At 48.9% G+C, this 24,549-nt stretch overlaps 1 protein-coding gene across 2 annotated transcripts in view; it reads left to right on the top strand.

Annotated features, from left to right (window-relative positions):
* Positions 1-24,549, top strand: part of GBA2 (glucosylceramidase beta 2) — a 470,157-nt gene that overhangs the window by 108,805 nt on the left and 336,803 nt on the right. The window contains exon 1 of one of the 2 annotated variants that reach the window (XM_069626780.1): positions 17,194-17,442. The exons of the other annotated variant lie outside the window; for it this stretch is intronic. Within the exon in view, the coding sequence (XP_069482881.1) occupies positions 17,267-17,442 (176 nt within the window). The 5' untranslated portion in view covers positions 17,194-17,266. Of the gene's footprint in view, positions 1-17,193; positions 17,443-24,549 lie in introns of those variants that run through there. 2 annotated transcript variants of the gene reach the window in all.

The following is a 24,549-nucleotide window of genomic DNA, read 5'->3' as shown; positions in this document are numbered from 1 at the left end:
CGCACCTGAATAATCACGCACACACCCCATTCACAGCATCTCCTCTGCCGCACCTGAGTAAACATGCAGCAGAGTAAACACGCACACACCCCATTCACAGCATCTCCTCTGCCACACCTGAGTAAACACGCCCACACCCCATTCACAGCATCTCCTCTGCCGCACCTGAGTAAACATGCAGTGGAGTAAACACGCACACACCCCATTCACAGCATCTCCTCTGCCGCACCTGAGTAAACACGCACACACCCCATTCACAGCATCTCCTCCGCCGCACCTGAGTAAACACGCACACACCCCATTCACAGCATCTCCTCCGCCGCACCTGAGTAAATGCGCACACACCCCATTCACAGCATCTCCTCTGCCGCACCTGAGTAAACACGCACACACCCCATTCACAGCATCTCCTCTGCCGCACCTGAATAATCACGCACACACCCCATTCACAGCATCTCCTCTGCCGCACCTGAGTAAACATGCAGCAGAGTAAACACGCACACACCCCATTCACAGCATCTCCTCTGCCGCACCTGAGTAAACACGCACACACTCCATTCACAGCATCTCCTCTGCCACACCTGAGTAAACACGCCCACACCCCATTCACAGCATCTCCTCTGCCGCACCTGAGTAAACATGCAGTGGAGTAAACACGCACACACCCCATTCACAGCATCTCCTCTGCCGCACCTGAGTAAACACGCACACACCCCATTCACAGCATCTCCTCAGCCGCACCTGAGTAAACACGCCCACACCCCATTCACAGCATCTCCTCTGCCGCAGCTGAGTAAACACGCACACACCCCATTCACAGCATCTCCTCTGCCGCACCTGAGTAAACACACACACACCCCATTCACAGCATCTCTGCTGCACCTGAGTAAACACGCACACACCCCATTCACAGCATCTCTGCTGCACCGGAGTCAACACGCACACACCCCATTCACAGCATCTCCTCTGCCGCACCTGAGTAAACACGCACACACCCCATTCACAGCATCTCCTCTGCCGCACCTGAGTAAACACGCACACACCCCATTCACAGCATCTCTGCTGCACCGGAGTCAACACGCACACACCCCATTCACAGCATCTCCTCTGCCGCACCTCAGTAAACATGCAGCGGAGTAAACACGCACACACCCCATTCACAGCATCTCCTCTGCGCACCTGAGTAAACACGCACACACCCCATTCACAGCATCTCCTCCGCCGCACCTGAGTAAACACGCCCACACCCCATTCACAGCATCTCTGCTGCACCGGAGTCAACACGCACACACACACCCCATTCACAGCATCTCCTCTGCCGCACCTGAGTAAACACGCACACACCCCATTCACAGCATCTCCTCCGCCGTACCTGAGTAAACGCGCGCACACACCCCATTCACAGCATCTCTGCTGCACCAGAGTCAACCCGCACACACCCCATTCACAGCGTCTCCTCTGCCGCACCTGAGTAAACGCGCCCACACCCCATTCACAGCATCTCTGCTGCACCTTAGTCAACACGCACACACCCCATTCACAGCATCTCCTCTGCCGCACCTGAGTAAACACGCACACACCCCATTCACAGCATCTCTGCTGCACCGGAGTCAACACGCACACACCCCATTCACAGCATCTCCTCTGCCGCACCTCAGTAAACATGCAGCGGAGTAAACACGCACACACCCCATTCACAGCATCTCCTCTGCGCACCCGAGTAAACACGCACACACCCCATTCACAGCATCTCCTCCGCCGCACCTGAGTAAACACGCCCACACCCCATTCACAGCATCTCTGCTGCACAGGAGTAAACACGCACACACCCCATTCACAGCATCTCCTCTGCCGCACCTGAGTAAACACGCACACACCCCATTCACAGCATCTCCTCTGCCTCACCTGAGTAAACACGCACACACCCCATTCACAGCATCTCCTCTGCCGCACCTGAGTAAAGACGCACACACCCCATTCACAGCATCTCCTCTGCCGCACCTGAGTAAACACGCACACACCCGATTCACAGCATCTCCTCCGCCGCACCTGAGTAAACATGCAGCGGAGTAAACACGCACACACCCCATTCACAGCATCTCCTCCGCTGCACCTGAGTAAACACGCCTACACCCCATTCACAGCATCTCTGCTGCACTGGAGTCAACACGCAAACACACACCCCATTCACAGCATCTCTGCTGCACCTTAGTCAACACGTACACACCCCATTCACAGCATCTCCTTTGCCGCACCTGAGTAAACACGCACACACCCCATTCACAGCATCTCCTCCGCCGCACCTGAGTAAACACGCACACACCCCATTCACAGCATCTCCTCCGCCGCACCTGAGTAAACGCGCACACACCCCATTCACAGCATCTCCTCCTCCGCACCTGAGTAAACACGCACAAACCCCATTCACAGCATCTCCTCTGCCGCACCTGAGTAAACACGCACACACCCCATTCACAGCATCTCCTCTGCCGCACCTGAATAATCACGCACACACCCCATTCACAGCATCTCCTCTGCCGCACCTGAGTAAACACGCCCACACCCCATTCACAGCATCTCCTCTGCCGCACCTGAGTAAACATGCAGTGGAGTAAACACGCACACACCCCATTCACAGCATCTCCTCTGCCGCACCTGAGTAAACACGCACACACCCCATTCACAGCATCTCCTCAGCCGCACCTGAGTAAACACGCCCACACCCCATTCACAGCATCTCCTCTGCCGCACCTGAGTAAACACGCACACACCCCATTCACAGCATCTCCTCTGCCGCACCTGAGTAAACACACACACACCCCATTCACAGCATCTCTGCTGCACCTTAGTCAACACGCACACACCCCATTCACAGCATCTCCTCTGCCGCACCTGAGTAAACACGCACACACCCCATTCACAGCATCTCTGCTGCACCGGAGTCAACACGCACACACCCCATTCACAGCATCTCCTCTGCCGCACCTCAGTAAACATGCAGCTGAGTAAACACACACACACCCCACTCACAGCATCTCCTCTGCGCACCTGAGTAAACACGCACACACCCCATTCACAGCATCTCCTCCGCCGCACCTGAGTAAACACGCCCACACCCCATTCACAGCATCTCTGCTGCACCGGAGTCAACACGCACACACACACCCCATTCACAGCATCTCCTCTGCCGCACCTGAGTAAACACGCACACACCCCATTCACAGCATCTCCTCCGCCGTACCTGAGTAAACGCGCGCACACACCCCATTCACAGCATCTCTGCTGCACCAGAGTCAACCCGCACACACCCCATTCACAGCGTCTCCTCTGCCGCACCCGAGTAAACGCGCACACACCCCATTCACAGCATCTCCTCCGCCGCACCTGAGTAAACACGCACACACCCCATTCACAGCATCTCCTCTGCCGCACCTGAGTAAACACGCCCACACCCCATTCGCAGCATCTCTGCTGCACCGGAGTCAACACGTACACACCCCATTCACAGCATCTCCTCTGCCGCACCTGAGTAAACATGCAGCAGAGTAAACACGCACACACCCCATTCATAGCATCTCCTCTGCCGCACCTGAGTAAACCTGCAGCGGAGTAAACGCGCACACACCCCATTCACAGCATCTCCTCCGCCGCACCTGAGTAAACACGCACACACCCCATTCACAGCATCTCCTCTGCCGCACCTGAGTAAACACGCACACACCCCATTCACAGCATCTCCTCCGCCGCACCGGGGTCCACACGCAATTATTGACAGCCAGACAAGTCTAGTGGGTAAAGGGGTACAGAAGATGCTTTATTGGTGAAATTTGGCTTACATACGGGATCCGTATGTGACTACCAGCTGCAGGAGCTATGCTGGGCTGGCAGCTGACTGTGCCCCCTGTCACGAAGCACTCAACTTGTGAAGTTTCTTAATCCAGTTGCTTTGCATTCCTTTGGTGACCATCTGATGAAGTCTCTGGGGATTCAAATCGAGTGAAGCTACCATCTCATCATTATGCGTTCAGTTGGTCCGATAGAGGTGAACAGCCCGTCATTGGAACAGGTCTTCCAATGACGGGCTTTCCCCGCGTTTTTCTTGCAGCATCATGGTTATCCGCCATTTCTTAGCACCAGCAAGTCTTTTTGACTCCCACTTGCCTTTTGCTGTCTCTTTGGTCCCTTTGCCCAGGATTCCCCAGGGTATTGCACATGGGCGTGCGTGCCTAATGCATACATCCCCGGTTCTGTGTGAAAGAAAATGCACCCCTAAAAATCCTTTGCCACTGTATTCTAGTATTGGTGTTATTTATTATTCTAAACTCCAGTCCTAGAATATTTGGGAAAGTGCTTCATTTATTGTGTGCACATTTGGGTAAATGTCACCCCCTTGTGACATTTTCCTCGGCGACTATCACTGCCTATGCAATCCACTTGTGACTGCTGGTTCCTTGTGGCACTGCCAGTGCATTACTCCATTGATGGACCAGACCAAACCAGCCAGCCTCGTGGAGCAGGCACCCGGAGAAGTGTTCGGCTTAGCTTACAGGTTATCGGCAATCTACAGAAAGGAATACCCTTTTCAGGGCACTGCTAATAAGCTACCACAGACACTTTATTATTTTTATAATTCTTGTTAGCGTGTTTATGGATTACGGACATAGCTTCGCGAAACAGGGCGCCTTACAAGTTATAGGAGGAAGTACACCTTGGGGGGGGGGGAAGCAGGGATGCAAGTGAAGGGGAGTGCGGACAATTCGGTAGCAATGGGGCTTCCAGACGCGCGCGCGTGTGCGTGTGTGTGCGCGCGTGCGTGCGTGCGTGCGCGTGTGTGTGTGTGCGCGCGCGAGAGAGACACAGAGTGACATTTCTTGAAAATTAGGGCCTTGAGCTCCATCCTGAAATGTAGAAGTAAAGGAGTGAGTCTCATGTGGATTGGGGGGAGGTTCCAGATTCCAGCAGCAAAGACACACAAACACTGTTTTCTGGTTCTTTCCTTCCTGTGGTGGGGAGTTCAAGTCAGCACACGTCCTTTCTTCTGGTGGTGCCACTTGGCTTGCATTGAAGTTTGCAAAAGTGTGCAGGTATTGGACCTTCTCTCCGGAGGTCTACACCCCATACATTTCTGCAGTACAGGTCATGTGGCTGTTTGCAGGGGCCCCATGGCAGCACGGGCCACATCAGCCAATCTGCTAGCAGAGGGGAAAGAAACCCCATGGGAAGGCTACCACCCTCCTCGCAACTCCTCTCACTCGAACACTGACGGTGGTTGTTCATCGGGCCAATAAGTTTGACCATATTATCATTAGGCCTCCTTTGCGGTCGAGCATCCAGATTAAACTAGCTTCTTTGACCTGTAAGGTGCGATGAAACACTCAACACTTAGGATGCAGTTAAATAACTTTATTTTAATTAACGGATGCTGTTGGATGAATGCTTACAGGGTAGGGAAAAGTTTCAAAAGACAAATTAGGGTGGCCTATCTGGCTCAAACAGTGCTCGTGATGGGTCAACAAACGGCAGTGATGGCAAGGTTCCATAAATGGCTGCAATTTGTTGCACTACCCAATCTGATAGACCCCCATCTGAGTTAGGACTCCCCTCCCACAATTTACTATGCTCGGCGAGGGAGTCTGGTTGACGGCTTTGGTGAAGGGTCGATCTAAGTGGACTCGTTGTCTGCATGTGGATGTGTCCTGTTCTAAAGTACACAGCACAGTGCATGCTTCTTGACTTCTTAGACCAAGTTATATAGTGCCCTGCATTTTTTGTGGCTGCTTCTTTGATGGGGAAAAATTCCTTGGCCCAGGTCTGGATTCAGGTAACCTTCCTTGACTCCTTGGTATGAGGTCTTCACACAACGGACATCAAGCACTTCTTAATCCCCATTGCCTTTGTAGACAACTTACCAGGAAGAATTCTCCCTTACCTCCTGCCTCCGGTATTAGTATTTCTTTACTTTTTATCTAGGTTTTAGTTGAGCTGAATGTGTCGCTCACCAGCCAGGGGGTGGCTGTCTTGGGGTTGTGCTCTCACCAGGCTCTGGCGCACTCCTTTTGGTCCTTCCAGTGCCTCAGATATACTCCTCAATGTTTTTTAATAGTAGTGAATACTGGCATGTCTTGGCACAACCGCCATGACTATGTCTTCTTAAAGTAACAATGCTGGCAGTATTGGGTACAACCATAATGAGTGTGTTACATGGACAGTGCTGTCTTTATTGTGTAAAGCCAAGAGGAGTGTGTTCTTAAAGTGGAAATACTGGCATGTTTTGGCAAAGTGAGCATGAACATTTTTACAATAACAATACGGGTAATTTTGGGCACAGCCATCTTGCCTGCAATCTTAGGAAAGCAGTGCTAGCATATATTGTAGGCCCAGACATCCCGAGTGTGTTGAAAAATGTTCTCGTTTACTCTCTGGCACCAAATGGATCTTTTCATGCGTTACCCTGCTGAACTAATTGTAGCTTGCATGTGTTTTCCTAATTTTTACAAAACGTGCACTGTAAAATGCATTTTAACTCCTTATTTTAAACTGATTTCTCGCATAGACCATGTACTCCAAGCACCCCGGTTGGTTTGTGCTCCGTGCTGCTTAGATGTAGATAATCCCAGTTGCATAGCCATGGATTCGTTCTAGCTTCCATCTTTTACTACTATTTGTATTGTTTGTATGTGGGGGAATTGAATTTTGGGGATTATCCTGTGTCTGCCTGTTGGCTAGGACCAAGGCCCCAGGTAAGATTTTGATGTGGGATATTCATCAGATGAGGCTTTTTTTAGGAGAAGCGTTTGTTTTCCATGATGGTTCCTTTTTAAATATTCAAGTTATCACTGATAAAAGCAAGGTTTTAAAACGAGTCTTGGTACTACTGTAAAAGTGAAACCTACAAACCTGAGGTGCAAATGAAGTGTTCCCGAATGCAAACGCAATGACATTACATGTTAAACCTTGATTCAGGCTAAACCGCTAATTCACAACAGTCGCTTTATCTACAGAATTGATAGAAGCTACCTAATAGTTCAATTACGTGCTGCGGATTAGTGCTTGTGCATAAATTAAGGTTTAATCTGTAATGTGATGAAGTCCGCATTTATTGGGGGAAAACGTAATTTGGACTGAGCTCTTGCACTTTATCGATAACATTCCCAATGTTTGGAGACTTTAAATGTTATTATTTTAATACTAAGTGCTTGTAATTCACCTTTTTATATGTAGTAATCTTGTTTTTTGTTGTATTATGTAAAATGGTTTATAAATCCGATATTTCATGTCTAAAATTAGAAAGACTTGTCAAAATCAGGATGAAACTCATGATAAAATAAGATTATCAGACAATAATTCTGCAATATAGTTAAACTTTCACCAATACAACAAGCCGTATGAAGATTTTGTAAAAGTTCAAGATAATTTGATGAAAAGTTGTAAACAATCTCAATTTCTGGGCTTTCAAGCGACAGCTTTAAAGTAGGTGATTATATTTGTAATTGGTTATTTATAACGTGCTTAATACCCAGAGGTTTCTCAGCGCGGACCCGGGTATCGACCCTGTGTTCCTTCGCGACGTCTTGCTTTCAAAGCGAGCGCGTTGCCCCTGCGCTATCCTCCCAAGAAGGTAGCAGATTTAAACGAAATCGAAGATGTAGAAGTCTGTACCGAGGTTAGTGAATTTTAGCATATCATTTACTCAAGGGATAGGATGTAATGCAAGGTTTTTGTTTTAAGCCAATCTTGGTCCCACAATGTATTTTTAACCAGAAGTGTATGAACTAATAATGATTCATTGTGTCCTCCTAAATGGGCACGTAATAATCCATTCAACTATGTAAACTTGGTAACTGTGTTTGGAGTCTTACATTTTGCAACAATGTTTAGATCTCCTATAAAGAGTTCTCGGGTGGTTTTAATATCTTTGCAAATGTTTTTTAATCCCCCCCCAAAAAAAAATATTAGCGTTTTAAAGGAGATGAATCCAAACGCATATGAATTGGGGCAACAGGTAAGGACCATGAGAGGCAGAAAGCCTTCTTTCAAAGGTGTCTCTCCTGACTTGGTTAGCCGTACCCTTTTTTTGCAGCAGCGCAACTCTAGGCTGCACAGCAATGTAGAAAGAAATGTCATATTATAAAAATGAATAGGCAGAATGTAGTGGAGTTTGCAAAGTTTCTGTGCTACTTTCTCCATTTGGGCAATTCAGGGTATGGCTTCTAATATCATTTTTATCAAACAAGCATTTCTTCTCGTCATAGAATTAAGATCCCAAATATACAACCGCTTAACCACTGCAAGAGATTTATCACTCAATAAACTAGCTGAACCTAGTCACTGTTGTTGAGCTGGCACACTTTAAATGTTTTTATTTCTAGGAATTGATTCTTAAATTATTTTCTGTAACATACAATTGCAGCAACTTTGTCTGCGCCATACACTAACCATAGTCGAATCAGAGAAAACGTACGCCCTGAGTGTATGCCACCTAAGAGAAGCATAGCTAGCCCAAGAGAACAGAAAATGAGTGAGGTTCGACAAGAGGTTCCTTGATATCAAATGTGTATTAATGAAATAAACTTGGGGCTAGTATGAAGCCTTGTCGTAGAGAAGTGAAAATGGGACTTTCTCTTGTTAAATCTCCATATTTATCAGAACCCCGATTTTAATATTTTCCTGGTGCATCATTAATACCTTCCACACTCTCTCTGGGATATCCGAGCCTTTTTATTTGTTTCACAATTTAGATCGAATCACACAATCAAATTCTGTGGACAAATCGAGACAAGCCATTTAATTGGTCGCTTACCAATTCAGGCAAGTGGGACAACTCCAATTAACGAGATACCCATTTATTTATTTTCCAAAGGCCAGTCTCAAATTTGGTTAGTCTGACTGATGAAAAGGCCTACGATTGCAGTCCTCTGAGAATCATAGTGGCACATATCTTGCCCGAGACGTCTAACGGGTAGATGGGATGGTAATTGCAGGGATTCTGCCCGTCTCCCCTTTTTTAACAATAAAGAATAAAAGAGATGTGCCATGAGTGAGGAATAACAGAATTATAAATGGGATTTTTAAATGGGATAAATAATCCGCCTGTATAGCAGGACTGTGCTTTACTGTGGTATCCGTGAGTCCATCTGCACCAGGGCATTGTAGCAGGATTGTGCTTCACTGTGGTATCCGTGAGTCCATCTGGACCAGGGGTTTGTGATTTCTTGGATCTATTGATACATTGCTGTAGACTAAATGGAGTTCTCCAATCAATAGGACATTCTGGGCAAAATAGCTTTTTCGATAAAATATGCCCGACCTCCCCAGAAATGGGATTAATAAATGCACTAGTGCGACGAATGGAATGGAGGTAGAAGTCAGCAATTTCCAAAACGCTGAAGACTGTCTAGAGGTCAATGTTTGTATCATAGCATTGGCTGTCTAGTAATGTTATAACTTGCTTATTTGATATGCTATCTTCGGTTTCTGTTTCCTTTGGACATAAGCATCCATATTGTTTCTATAGATCTTGGAAATAATACTTTAGTTCTGACCTAACATTGTTGTTCATTGCTAAAATGTGGTTGCCAAAGGGGTGACTATGCCTATGTGAATAAAAAATACTGCCTTTAACTGGCATCCCAGAAAAGAGATTTCCCACGGCAGTCTTAAAAAGGACATTTAAAAAAGAGAGGTTTCTCCTCAACATAATAGTTCAGGACCTTTTCTCCAACTTATATAATATTCTCTATGTTCCCCTCAGTATACCATATAAGAAGGATCTGGTGTACTACTTCCAACAGTGTATTCAGAGATATTTTCCATCGCTTCATACACAGTTCTTATGAACGGCCCCCTGGACGACCATTGTGCTTCCAAGACACCTTGATGGCTAAGGGGCTGCAAGTGGGTGTAATAATAGCAATGTCACAGGCACCAACTGAGCTGCCAGGTCACCAGCCAAGCGCCCTATGGTACCTAGCCGACCAGTTTTATAAATGGTAATATAACTAACCATTATCAAAGGTCCTCTTGATACTAAACAAATTAACAAGCGTCAGAAGACACGCATTACTTACCGTAATAGCATTTCTGATGATTGTATCTGCTTAGTTTCACATACGCCCACCTTTCCTCCTCTCTTGGAGTAGAAGGCACATAGACCTCTTATCTCCCTCTCTCCTTTTCCCCCTCTCCACCTCTCTCCCCTTCCCACGCAGGGTAGACCTAGGGCTCCCTCACGCAGAAAAAACACAATCGGCGGGACCTCAACGCGTGAGGGATTTTGGGTACACTACACGTCACATTGGGGATAGTGTTACAGGCATGCCCATGTCAACATCCCCTTTCCATCCTCGAAAGAAAGATGGAATACTCTGAGATTACCACTAGTTGTTGGACTATAGGCACAGCATGTGAATCTAAGCAGATAACATCATCAGAAATGCTATTAAGGTAAGTAATGCATGTCATATCCTCATTCTTAATGCTGGGAAAAACATGGTGATCGGCCAGAAGATTTCTATGTACTACACGTTTTTAAACTAAAGACAAGACCTATTGGTCTTCGGGATGCTTGTCAAGTCCAGGATTAACCAAATTCAGATCTGTGAATCGGCAACAAGTGCGAGAGATGACACTAGGTGTCTTTAGAGCATCTGCGTGCTGGCCTTTGAGTGCCTAGTGCTGCATTGTGTTGCGGGCACAGTGACTCACTTTCCGGCTACAAGCTCATGCATAGATGTTAAACAATGAATTGTTCGCTGGTCGAACTTGGTTAGTGCAGTATCCAAATGCTTCCTGTTTAGAAAGGTTTAGGTATATCTGGCAGGAAAAAATAAACAGTCGTCAATGTTAAGATGGATTTCTGAACTCTGACCTGGTGGGCAGAGGTTTAGGAGGCCAGCCTAGTTTCTTAGAACAGGGTAACCTTCTGGACAAGCCAGACCAATCAAGGTAGCTTGACGGCAGTCAAGACTAGGTCTCCGGAGGGGTGAGGGTGACGGAAAGACCTCAATGAGCACACAGAGTAAAGGACACTTCCAAATCACTCCCAGTCAGGTGTAGATATATAAAAAAATACATAGACATTTATTTCAAGGCCTTTGTGGTTCACCACTCAAATCACAGTAATATTATTAAGCCAACATAATCCTATTTAAATACATATATATAAGACCATTGGAGTCTAAAGAGTTAATGCACGAAATGGGTCTGCAACCTAAAAGGGGGAGGAAACGGGCAGTGCAAATAGTCTTTAGTCCCTTCTGCATCCAACACACTCCTAAATAAGAGGCAGTCCAATCCCTAAGAAGAGTGGAGCCTATTGCTCAAATGTACATGCAATGCCAGCACACGCGGTACTTCAAATGGGCAGAACAGGGTCTCTTCAAGGGTCTGTAGCAACTTGGGAAGGTCGTGAGGTGATGAAGAATAGGTTCCCATTATTCGAGGAGGGTCTCCACTTGAGGGCAGAGTCAATTACAAGAGTTGGGAATAGTTTGCTAGTTCGCACTAGCAATGGAAAGGAGAGGGGCCCCCAGGGGCCACTCATGCGTAAAAAAGGATAGAGGCACTAGGGACAACTGGTTAGGGTTGCGATTACTCACCGACCCCCGGCACACTCCGGACCAAACTTTGGCAGTCGAGTCCACTTTGGTTGCAGGTTCAAGTGCAGCAATTTGGTGGCTCTGCGGCTTTCAGCAGCGGAGATACAGTGATGATTCCCAAACAGGACAGTGGCAATTTCTCAGATCTTGATGGATGGATCAGGCCAGTTCCACTGCAGCAGGCTTCAGGGGCAAGAGGGGCACAAATGCAGCGCACCTGCAAAGGTCGTCACCACCGTATGCTCAGTTTGTGCGCACTCGTCTCACTTCAGACCTGGGAATGCCAAGTGTACGAAATTCGGTGTGAAGGTGCTGTGAACACAGAGCTAGCGATATAGCAAGTTTCGAGGGCCTCCTCGAAACGGCGGCGGTATCAGGGCAAAGAGCCTGCGTAAGCTGGTCAGCCCACTTGTTGGCCCAGGGACACTTCCGAGAAGGATTATTTGCAGATTTTGATGATGGTGCCAAGAATAGTTGGTCCCACTATTCCAATGGTCGAAGCGTCTTCGCAGACTTCCTAGGATGACCAGATGCAGATGGGTCCCACGGGACAACAGCAGGCTCAGGGTGCCAAACCTTCCAGCGGGTCATCAGCGGTTCCTTGACTCTGCTTCTTAGTTTCAGGATACTTGGATCCTATCCTTTGTTCAGTGAGAACTCCAGAGATCGACATGGTATGGGTGTTTGGGGCATTCTCTTATCCAGAATCTCCTTCACGCCAAAACGAAGAGTACCCAATGGGAGATCTGGCATACCATACGTGGACCATTCGCGGACCATGGTAGTCCCAGGCATTCACAGCACTCCAGACTCTCTGGCACCCAGGATGGGTATTGGAACCAGACGTTCCAGTCCACATCCTGGAGGCACACACAAGGCATGCAGAAGTCAGCGAAAGCTTGGCGTTCCGTGGGAGATTGCATGCCCAAATAAGGACTGACCCAGGTCGGCTCAACCTAGTGAAGTGGAAGGGGCAAGATGGCCAAAGGACAGGACAAAGAACCTTGTGGCACGATCATTTTGGGGCCAGGCCACCTTTTCGTGCCAAACGCGGTAACCGCGGTTTACCTGGCAGGAAAGGGTTAAAAATATACGAAATAAGCTGCCAGCAGCCCTGTCCAAGGCACATCTGCACTTCTCCTAAAAAATCCTTCGAGAGTATCTAGGGCCTTTGGAAATGACTAATAGACCCAAGTGTATGGTACTGGAAGGTACATTGTACGTTTATTACATGTTGCAGAAAAGTTGCAACAGTGGAAAGGACAAAGGGAAACAGTCTCCCAGTACTGACTGTCTTAAGGACATGTCGAAATTAAAAAAGTGAGTGAAAGCCCAGAGGAGTGCAGCAGAAGGCTGGGCTGAAAAGCGTAAAAAAGGAAAAATAATCATTCCCTATCCCCCACTTACCTGTTATCTCGCTGCCTGGTACAGTTCGGATCCGTCCCTCCAACGCGGGTCGGATCCGACCATGCAGGGTCCTTTTCCTTTTTTTTCTTTTTTCCTTTTTTTTTCCTTTTTTTGGTATCCCGCCTCCAATATTGAGGAAGCGGGGTACATCCCCACAACCTCCAAAGGCTAATACGTACCTAACAAAGGGAGCCAGGACACCCTCACAATCCCCGCTCCCTATGTTCGGCACGTATTAGCCTTTTTGATCGGTTTTATTTGATCAAATATTACTGGTCAAATTCGGTCAAATGTAACATTCAGTCAAATAAATCTGAACAAGTATACTATTACTGTTTAGCACTTCAATGTGGAAACTTATATGGGAAAACATGCTGCCATCCAGAAGGGCAGCAACACCTGAGACTTTTGTGGGATGTAAGTCGGTGGTGGGAGCAGTAAAAATAAGGGCGTCAAGGTTGTTTGAGGACTTTATTGTAGGCGTACAGCCTTCAGTATTTTTGTAGTTTTTTTTTTGCTTCACGAATAGAAGTAGGAAGTGTCAAAGTGGACATAGTTGTGTCGTATGACCGTTGGGGAAGTCAAACTAAAATCCTTACACAAGCCTTATCCTTGGGAAATACCATGTCCTGACACCCCTGCACGCAGCTACAGACAAACGCCTTCTCCTACACTTGTTTGGTGTATTGAGCTGTTGCTTCACATCATCAGATGAGCCCCAGAAGCCTCCGACAGCCAATACACACAGCACGTAGTGCTGACTCCACTGCAAGCACTGCTGACCACTACATTTTTCTGCACTTCCCTGCAAGAATTCTTTGCACGTATTCTTCATTTTCAAGTTTCACTGTTTGTTCAAAATTCAACGCATGTTCTGTGCATATGGTCCATGGCTCTGATCTTTTACTGTCAGGGTATTTAAGTGCAGACCTAGCTTCGGGAAGAGTGCTTTACAATCATAGTGGGGGCTGGGGGAAGAAATGGCCATGGCCAGTGTCCTCTTTCCATGCTAGTGCGCCCATATGTTCATTCTACACTTGTTGTTACTGCCTATCGTGATCCATAGCATTCTGCAGGCGTTGGTGGTGGGCATCTACGCTTGTTGTTACTGCCTATCGTGGTCCATAGCATTCTGCAGGCGTTGTTGGTGGGCATGTGTGCTGCACATTGTGTGCATATGGTCCAGGCCTCTCATCCGTGGCTGCTGTCCTCCTTCCATGCTAGTGCGCCCATATGTTCATTCTACGCTTGTTGTTACTGCCCATCATGGGCAATAGCATTCCGCATGAAACGGCGTTTCAGAGGGCATGCTTGCTGCACATGAGTTTTTGTTGGTGATAGTGTTTCTGTGTGGGCATTCGTACCACTTTCACAAGGCACGTACGTGTCACTGTGGACCTACTGGGCATGCACACATACAAACGTTTGCAAATGAACAATTCCGAGGGATGCATCCCGAAAGATATTTTTTAAGGGCCCATAGAAATTCCAATGCAAAAAACTTGTTTTTTTTCAAGACACCCCCACAAGATATTCCTCTTCTCACGGGCCTTTTAAATGATGCCCCCTGTAATCCCGGCCGTCTGTCTCTTCTTGGCTCTGCACTCTGAAGCCATCAGCAGATAGGATCCTACACAAATGGGCCTGACGTTAGAGTTCCCCACGTGTGGCCTGAACTCCCATGTCGCTACTATAATGTCGAGTTTGTCCTCGGCGCAAAAGAACCCCATGTAATGATTAATTGGCAACAAGGCAGCATTCTCTCTCTAGGGTGTGGTGCGCCATTGGGTAGGTCTGATTTCTTTAACCTTGTGTGGCAAATTACTGGTGGTGGAACTAGACAGTTTAAACGTTTCTCCTTTAGGGCATCAGGTGGCATTACCAAAGCACCAGTGTGTGGGTGACTGGGTATTATATTGGTGGCTTTCCCTGCTTGTGCCATGGGTGAACGTGAGTGAGTTTGGGTGTAAGAGTTATGGCTGCCTTCAGTGATTGGCCGCTTTCTCTTCCAGCATCCAGGGTGAGTGATGCACTGGTGGCTGACTCCGGAGATTGGCTGCTTTCCCTACCAGCATCCAGGGTGAGTGATGCACTGGTGGCCCGGTGATTGGCCGCTTTCCCTACCAGCATCCAGGGTGAGTGATGCACTGGTGGCTGACTCTGGAGATTGTCTGCTTTCCCTACTAGCTTCCAGGGTGAGTGATGCACTGGTGGCTGACTCCGGTGATCGGACGCTTTTCCTTCAGCATCCATGGTGAGTGATGCACTGGTGGCTGACTCCGGTGATTGGCCACTTTCCCTACCAGCATCTAGGGTGAGTGATGCACTGGTGGCTGACTCCGGAGATTGGCTGCTTTCCCTACCAGCATCCAGGGTGAGTGATGCACTGGTGGCCCGGTGATTGGCCGCTTTCCCTACCAGCATTCAGGGTGAGTGATGCACTGGTGGCTGACTCTGGAGATTGGCTGCTTTCCCTACTAGCTTCCAGGGTTAGTGATGCACTGGTGGCTGACTCCGGTGATCGGACGCTTTTCCTTCAGCATCCATGGTGAGTGATGCACTGGTGGCTGACTCCGGTGATTGGTCGCTTTCCCTACCAGCATCCAGGGTGAGTGATGCACTGGTGGCGGACTCCGGTGATTGGCCGCTTTCCCTACCAGCATCCAGAGTGAGTGATGCACTGGTGGCTGACTCCGGTGATTGGCCGCTTTCCCTACCAGCATCCAGGGTGAGTGATGCACTGGTGGCTGACTCCGGAGATTGGCTGTTTTCCCTACCAGCATCCAGGGTGAGTGATGCATTGGTGGCTGACTGATTGCCCACTTTCCCTGCCAGCATCCAGGGTGAGTGATGCACTGGTGGCTACCTCCAGAGATTGGTCGCTTTCCCTTCCAGCATCCAGGGTGAGTGATGCACTGGTGGCTGCCTCCGGAGATTGGATGCTGGTAGGGAAAGCGGCCAAGGTGGGTGATACACCGCTGGCTGACTCCGGTGATTGACAGCTTTTCTCACGCATGCCGCCTCTCGATGAGTGACCTACCGGTGGCTGACTCGGCAGATTGCAGTTTTCTTTGCCCATGCTGCCAATCTACGTGAGTGACTTGTTGGTGACAGACCGAGAGCAGCAGATGTCTCTGCTTGGGCCACGGAGGGTTGGGTGAAGCAGTCTTGGCGGAGTCCAGAAGTGGGCAGATAACCTGTGCATGTCATCTCTGTGGGCGAGTAAGGTACCAGTGGCTGGATGCTGGGGATTCGCTGATTTATCTGCCCTTGATATATCTGCGGTTGTATGATGTGTGCCAGAAGGGGCAGCTTTCCCTGGCCTCCCTCGGGATGAGCGGTGCCCCTGTAGCATACTCTGTAGATTGGCAACTTTCTCCACCCATGCCACTGCTCTGGGCGCGTGACCTACTGATGGCTGTCCTCAGAGATTTCGGCCCTCTATGCCCATGCTGTCACTCTTAAATGAGTGACATGCGTGTGGCCTACTCCGCAGATTGCCAGCTGAATCCGTCCATGCCACTGCCCTTGGTGAGTGACGTAGTGATGGCTGACTCCAGAGATTGCACCCTTCTCTGCCTATGCTGGCACTCTGGGTGGGTGACTGGGTAGTGAGTGGCAGCTTCCTCTGGTCAGGGCAGGCCATGCCGATGGCCGTGCTGTAGAGGTTGGCAGGTTTCTGCTGTGTATGCCACCACGGTAGGTGAGTGGCAAACCAGTGAAGGGTGGCCGCGTTCCCGGCCCTTGCCATGGGCCCGTGTAACTTGTTCCTCCAGATCTATGCCCATCACCTGCTGCCCGGGTTAGTAGGCAAGTTCTGTTGCCTCGGCTGGCCCCAGTGCGGACAGTAGCAAAACAAGAGTGGTGATGGCTGGACGGTTTAGAATGAATCTTAACCTCTGCCATTGCTCTGGGCAACCCTCCAGACCATCGTGTTTCACCTGCCAAGCCATTACAGAAGCGTTAAGGCCATGTGCCAATCAGACTTGGTCTCGCCCCAGCGCGCGCAGTTGGCGGGTTCAGAGTCCAGCCCCGTGAGCTGAGCGAGGCGGCTGGCATAACCTCGCCTTGCCAGGTGTGCGGGGTGGGGGAGGCGGCTCTCGCCGGCGGCATCTTGGCAGCCTGCCACCGGCTTTCTCGCACTCGCCTCTTTACCGTTGCACCTTTCATAGCTTTCATTTCCTGCCTGCCTGCCGTGCAGCACGCGGCCACTTGTCTTGAGAGAGAGCTTTCCTCTCTTATTGCCCATCCCTGGAGGAGCCATGCTCGTGACCTCTGACCTGATGGACGAGTACACGGGTCCCGTCGGCGGGCACGGGGTCCCCGGCGTGGGCTGGCGCATCTGCCTGGCGCATCAGTTTCGGGAGCAGCGCAGACCATTTAACGTGCAAGATGTCTCCTTCAACAACCAGGTAGCCCACCTCCCGATGGGTGTACGGTAAGTGATAAACACACACCGAGGACTGGGCACGCGCTCGCGTGTGTGTATGCCCCTGGCCGTCTCGATGCACTGTGGATACCATGCGTCTCCTGGAAGTACTGGTATCGCACTGCACCTCAGATTCCCTGTGTCTGCTGTGAGTACCTGCTCTGTACCCAGTCCTACCCATCACAAGACACCTCAGATTCCCTGTGTCTGCTGTGAGTACCTGCTCTGTACCCAGTCCTACCCATCACAAGACACCTCAGATTCCCTGTGTCTGCTGTGAGTACCTGCTCTGTACCCAGTCCTACCCATCACACTGCACCTCAGATTCCCTGTGTCTGCTGTGAGTACCTGCTCTGTACCCAGTCCTACCCATTACACTGCACCTCAGATTCCCTGTGTCTGCTGTGAGTACCTGCTCTGGGCCCAGTCCTACCCATCACACTGCACCTCAGATCCCCTGTGTCTGCTGTGAGTACCTGCTCTCGGCCCAGTCCTACCCATCACAAGACACCTCAGATTCCCTGTGTCTGCTGTGAGTACCTGCTCTGTACCCAGTCCTACCCATCACACTGCACCTCAGATTCCCTGTGTCTGCTGTGAGTACCTGCTCTGGGCCCAGTCCTACCCATCACACTGCACCTCACATTCCCTGTGTCTGCTGTGAGTACCTGCTCTGTACCCAGTCCTACCCATCACACTGCACCTCAGATTCCCTGTGTCTGCTGTGAGTACCTGCTCTGGGCCCAGTCCTACCCATCACACTGCACCTCAGATTCCCTGTGTCTGCTGTGAGTACCTGCTCTGGGCCCAGTCCTACCCATCACACTGCACCTCAGATTCCCTGTGTCTGCTGTGAGTACCTGCTCTGTACCAGTCCTACCCATCACACTGCACCTCAGATTCCCTGTGTCTGCTGTGAGTACCTGCTCTGTACCAGTCCTACCCATCACACTGCACCTCAGATTCCCTGTGTCTGCTTTGAGTACCTGCTCTGTACCCAGTCCTACCCATCACACTGCACCTCAGATTCCCTGTCTGCTGCGAGTACCTGCTCTGGGCCCAGTCCTACCCATCACACTGCACCTCAGATTCCCTGTGTCTGCTGAGAGTACCTGCTCTGGGCCCAGTCCTACCATCACACTGCACCTCAGATTCCCTGTGTCTGCTGTGAGTACCTGCTCTGTACCCAGTCCTACTCATCACACTGCACTGTCAGATCCCCTGTGTGTGTCTGCTGTGAGTACCTGCTGTGGACCCAGTCCTACCCATCACACTGCACTGTCACATCCCCTGTGCCTCCTGGAAGTACTTGCTGCGAGTCCATGATCTGGGGCCCCCGTTTACTCTTCCGGGTGTAATACGCTTTGCCTGCTTAAGTGCACGGTCTAGTTTTGCAATTGTCTCTTTGAGGGCCACTGCGAGTAGCTGCAATGAGTCTAGACCCATTGAGGGCGAGATCCCCGAATGGTCTGCTTGGAGAGGTGTTTTTACTTTAGGGTCCAGCCGTGTGTACATGCAGAGTACGCAGGCACTCTGTGCAGCTATCTATTCAGGAGGGATGGGGGAAGGGTGTGACTCGGCATATATTTTTCATTCCCGCCTCCTCCCCATCTCAGCAAACATTCCCATTTCCGGACATTATTAACAACTAGAAACTAACACAAGAAAGGAGGAGCGCTTCCTAGAATGTTACAAGCACGGGTTAAATCAATATTCCTAGGCATAGCCATAAGCATTCCAGTCAGACAGACGTTCCAGTGTTCTCTTGACTTTGCCCTGAAGGCCCGGGTTCAAGGCCCGGCCCCGGCAGCAGAAGTGGGGCATTTACATGAAAGGGCACTGGTGGAGATCCGATGAGCAGCGCGGACCGGCCCTTCTGCTGTAGGGGTGACATTAAGAGCAGAAAAGGAGGGGGGTCTTGGCAGGAAGTGCGGCTTCCTTAGAGTGCGTGAGCCAGTAGCAGAGGCGGGGAGAAGTACTATAGGGAAGGCACAGATAGATGTATGTATGTGACTAGCCTTTTAAAGTGCCCCAAATAATAAAAGCAGGACTCATCTAGAAGCAGTCTGCAGTCCGCCTTATTTACATTTCAAAGGGCAAAGAGGCCCCGCGTGTCCTGGCTGGACCAGAATAAACTGTGAAAAGTGCATTTCGTTGGACAAAAGGGAAGGACGCGAGCTCAGACAGGGATTAAGGAATTTAATATCAATTTAATATCAAGCACGGGAACTTTTGCATTGTTGGTGGGTAAACTCAAGGCACGGCAGGTGCGTGCCAAGTGTCCATCACGCGCACGTATCTCACTCACACCCCCCCCCCCCATGTAATGCTATTGACACGCAAACATGTAACGCCAGACAGGATGCCCGAGCTTCACACACACACGACACACCCCTCCCACAGCAGGAGTCGCACAGTGGCAACATCGTGCAAGCTTCTATCACACAAAGAACAGGCGCGGCCACCGTAAACTAGCCATTCGTGTACACAGGCCAGGAACTGGTTGGACAGTAGTACACTTCCAAGTGTTGAGATGACCACAGCTACAGGGCCGGCGGCTGCAGCAGCAGCGCAAGATGCCCTGACGCCCACCCAGAGTATGCATGCACAGCACAGGCAGCAGCGCTGCAGATGGAGCTCACACGGAGAGGACAGGCACGAATGGAAGAAGCTGCGCTTGCATCACACAGCCTCACTCGCATCACACGCAACATTCACCTCCGGAACACAGAAGAAACGGCAGCAGTGAATGCAATGCATAGCATATCTCACACGGAGAGTACAGGCACGAACGGAAGAAGCTGCGCTCGCATCACACAGCCTCACTCGCATCACACCCAACATTCACTTCCGGAGACCAGCATGGGAAGCTTCCCTAACACAGAAGAAACGGCAGCAGTGAATGCAATGCATAGAATATCTCATACGAACAGTGCAGGCAGGAATGGAAGAAGCTTCGCTCGCATCACACAGCCTCACTCGCATCACACCCAACATGGCATCTGCTTATATATGCGCACAAAGTCTAAACATCTACATTTTGTGTAATAATATGATCGTGTGGGGGCCCTTAGCATGCCCCCAAACCTTCTGGTCTATTACAGCTCTCCTAATGGGGCTCGCCTCACCTTAAAGCGCCTGGAAAGGGGGTCGGAAGTGTTCAATTCTCTCCCAACATTCCCCCCTTTCGTTACTTCTACAGTAACGAAATCCCTCCCATGCATGTGATCATTCTCCCTTCTCACTGCCTCCTCATACGGTGGAGTTCCCTTTTGTGGTATCCAGACCCTGCAGACTGACCACAAATGTTCCCATGAATGCGCATATTTTTCAGGCGTGCATGTCCTATAGATACATCCTCCATCACCTGCCATATCTACCCATGTCTCCTCATAGTTCTCAGGGTTAGGGGGTGGGACAATGGTGGTGTGATATAAGCGGTCCACCTCGTCTCCATAGGGGATGGGGATCATGTGAGTATGCGTGGTCAGTTTGTATCTCACTATCTTTTGTATTGCAAGGTACTTTTGAAACCCCAATTGACACCATCATTTGCGCTACTAGGCGCTGATTTGGCACAACACTGGAGGCCCATTTGGCAGGTGTGGAAGATGATCAAGATAAACACGATGACGGGTACCAGCATTTTCACAACCGCTCTCAACCAGGACGGGCCCAATCGAATGTGACATAAGACCAGTCATTTCCTTGTATTCCACCTTCTTTATACGTTCAGACTCCCTGACCATGTACGGCTGCAATTATGTAGGATAATGCTCGCTTTCTGCGTCTTCGGGAGGCATGAATGTGCAGCAGGAATCCCCGATTTTTATTTATTTATTAATTCTTTTAATTATTTTTTTTTTCTTCTGACACCTCCTTCCATCGCCGTCAGCATATCGAGGACATACCTACTCTGCATCGTAATCAGCGTTGGGGCACGCAGCTCTACCTTTATGACGTTTAATCCATGCTCTGTGTCATTTGCCAACTGGATCAGCTCCCAGTGTACAATTTGCAGCCATTTTGCATTGGCTGCTGCTTGTACGCGAGATAACAGTAGGGAGGCGAAGAAGTTCATTTCTATTTTATCAATTGTTATTTGATCACGTTATTTTAATCTATGGAGATTCTAGACTATGATCTGCGTCAGTTAGGCTTAGGTATTTATAGCTTATAGGATTGTCAACATATGTTTTGGTTTTAAAGATATATGAGGCACTATTCCTAGTGCCCTTTCTATTGTTGTAGCCGTCTCTCCTTTTGCTTCTTGCAGATTCAAACTGCCATCACACAAGATGAGGACTATCACAATTCGAGACACATAATGACGGCAAAGCAATTGTAAAGTGGGTTGCTGTGGGCTTCCTGGGGTAATAGTTCCAGAAAAAGGACTTGAGAAATAAATGGACTTGCACAAATAAGCAATTAAGTACATGCAATTGTAGGTCAGGAAACCTACATGCATGGTTAATTGACCCCACAAACTGCGAAAGTAAAAACGAGGTTCGTGGCATTTCCCTCTGTAGAAATACTCACACGAAATGCTGTAATAAAATGAAAATGCAGCCTTAAAGACCCACACTGGCAGATTGATAATACATGGGTCGCGCTCACTGTTTTTGCAGATTTAATGTAACGCTCACCTGGTATCCACGGGGACGTCACTCAGCCTGTTCTGACCTCTTACGACCTCAAACCCTTCCCTGGAGTCTACTCGACTGGAGACTGGGCCTAAAACACAGGATTGGTAGAGTTTTTAACTCCCTATTGTGTCTGTGTGCTTGAACCCCTTCTCCCTCGGGGTCCAACCCTTCTCTTTGATCCACAGCTCACCTTGTTTTCTTGGAAAGTGTGCTCTCTGTCCTGCTTTCAGCGCATGGGTGCGTTGATTGATACGGGCTCGTTGCTGCCTAGTTACTTCACTGGCAAGAGTCCGACAGGTAAGTATGAGTCTTTTGAACAGTTCTCTAACTTCGTTCCATTCCTTCTTTAGATGATGGCCGGCATCCGCGGATGGCGACGTGCTGCTGAGGTGAGTAGCGCTGAAGGTGAGTGAGAGCGCGATGCTACCCTTTCGTACCTGTATTGAACGGAGTTCTTTTTCAGTGTCTTTTAGGTGCCGCGACGTTTTCAGCGTGGATGCCGGTTATGAAGAAGAAATGCGGTGAGTAAGCGCGGTATGCAGTGCCTCTAGATGTTTCCACACTAACCTGGAGTGTCTTTTCCCTCTTGTAGATGGATGAGAAGTTCCGGAGACAGAGTTTCCCCCAGAGCGGCTGGGATTCAGGTAAGCATGTGAAGCTCGTACAGTCTTTAAGCGAAGATTTGCTGAATGCTTACTAATGCCTTTTTTCTGTTCTTTTCCCTTTTCCTTAGGACGCGGCGAGCTGGGATGGGAATGACACCACTGAAGATGCCTGCAGAACAGAAGAAGCGATGAATGATGGGCAGAAGCGCCGCAAGGTAAGGCTGTTCCTAACAGTGTTCTTGCAGGAGCTGAGCGCAGAAGAAATATGCAGGCCTACTGGAGACCGATCCGAACACAGTGAGTGTCACGCTGCAGGTGCAGAAAACACAAAGCATGTTTCTCAGCCTGGGCGTGGCTTAAATAGTCTCTGGGTATCCCAGGTGTCTCTGGGCTGAACCACACCCAAAAGACTAGACTGCACATGCAGTTCTGGGAACCGAAATATGTGGGGGCATCCATCTTGTCCCCATCAATGCACTACAAGTCCAATCCCCAATGTTATCCTTTGGGAGTGAGTGAGTCTGGTGCCACAAGCGCCAAGTCTGACTCCAAGTGGGTCTTTGGAGGGATGGAGAGGCCCTTGAGGGCCATGTAGGTGATCGTGGCCTGGCTCCAGCCTGACATCTTGGAGGGCTGGGGACATGAGGGGCAGGAATCATGACATTTAATACTGCTGCAGTCAAAAGGAAAACGCTCAGCTTAGTACAATGCATTAAAAGCAAATAGCAGTAATCGCAATTAATAAATATTCAGAGGATTAACATGCATTAAATTGTTTTAGGCAAAAATTTGAAGCCGAGACCTCACCAAGAAATTCCAATTGAGGCAGAGATGCCCAAATTCAACATGTGTTTGAACAAACGGGTTAGTGCCAAAGAATACTATCTAAAGAATATAGCTCTTCACCGTTCCGTTTTTTAAATCCGTTTTTAGTTCTATTTTTAATTGGTTTTATGTTCTGTTCTGAAGACTGCTACAACAATGGAAAGGGCATTAGGGATAGTGCCTCATATATCTTTAAAGCTGATACATGGCAATCCTATAGGCCATAAACACGAAGCCTAACTGACGAAGATCATAGTCTAGAATCTCCATAGGTGAAAATAGCCTGATCAAACAACAGAATCACAGTTGCTGATTCACAATCCTGTAGAAGGGTAATCAAGTCTGCGAAAGGACTGTATGATCGCGTACTAACCCCACTTCCTTGAAGTACACCTTTGTGACAAAAGCCTGCGTGAGAAATGTATAACTTTTTATGAGTTTGCGATCAATATAAACACTAGCAGTCATCTTACTGCTTTTTAGATTTCTGCTAAATGAATTTTGAATGAACTTTGTTTTAAACTGGAATGGTATGGAGTTAGTTTAAGTGTCCTGTCCACAAAATGTGTAAGTATTCATGAATCATTTGGTTGCACAAACCTCAATAAGTTGAATTAAGGGAGGGGTAATAGCCTTCACAGCCCTTTTTTCATATGTATTCTTCCCATTGGAAGGCAATCCCCTCCATAACAAACAATAGGGGAATACCCATATACAAATACTGTTCCTAGCACAGCCACTCTCTTTGCAGACACCAAGCCTTTCCTGGCGTGGTGCAAACAATGCCTTGATCAGTGAATGAGATTGTCATGTTCAACTTACTGATTAAGTCCCTGCCCAGCAGGTTGACAGGAGAAGTCTCTGAATACAATAAGGGAGCACGCACCACCTTCCCTCCAACCTATACATCCAAATCTTTTTTTGTAGGGAACTGTAGAAATAGCCACATATAAGCCCTGCATGTCAAGAGATTTGCCGATAATGGGAAGTTCCCCTTGTTGATGCATGATTTTGCAGCACTCAAATCAACCATAAAGATG

Source organism: Ambystoma mexicanum, chromosome 6p (assembly GCF_040938575.1).
Source record: "Ambystoma mexicanum isolate Mex_15411 chromosome 6p, UKY_AmexF1_1, whole genome shotgun sequence".
Taxonomy (NCBI): Eukaryota; Metazoa; Chordata; class Amphibia; order Caudata; family Ambystomatidae; genus Ambystoma; species Ambystoma mexicanum.
This window is presented reverse-complemented; position numbering and strand designations above follow the sequence as displayed.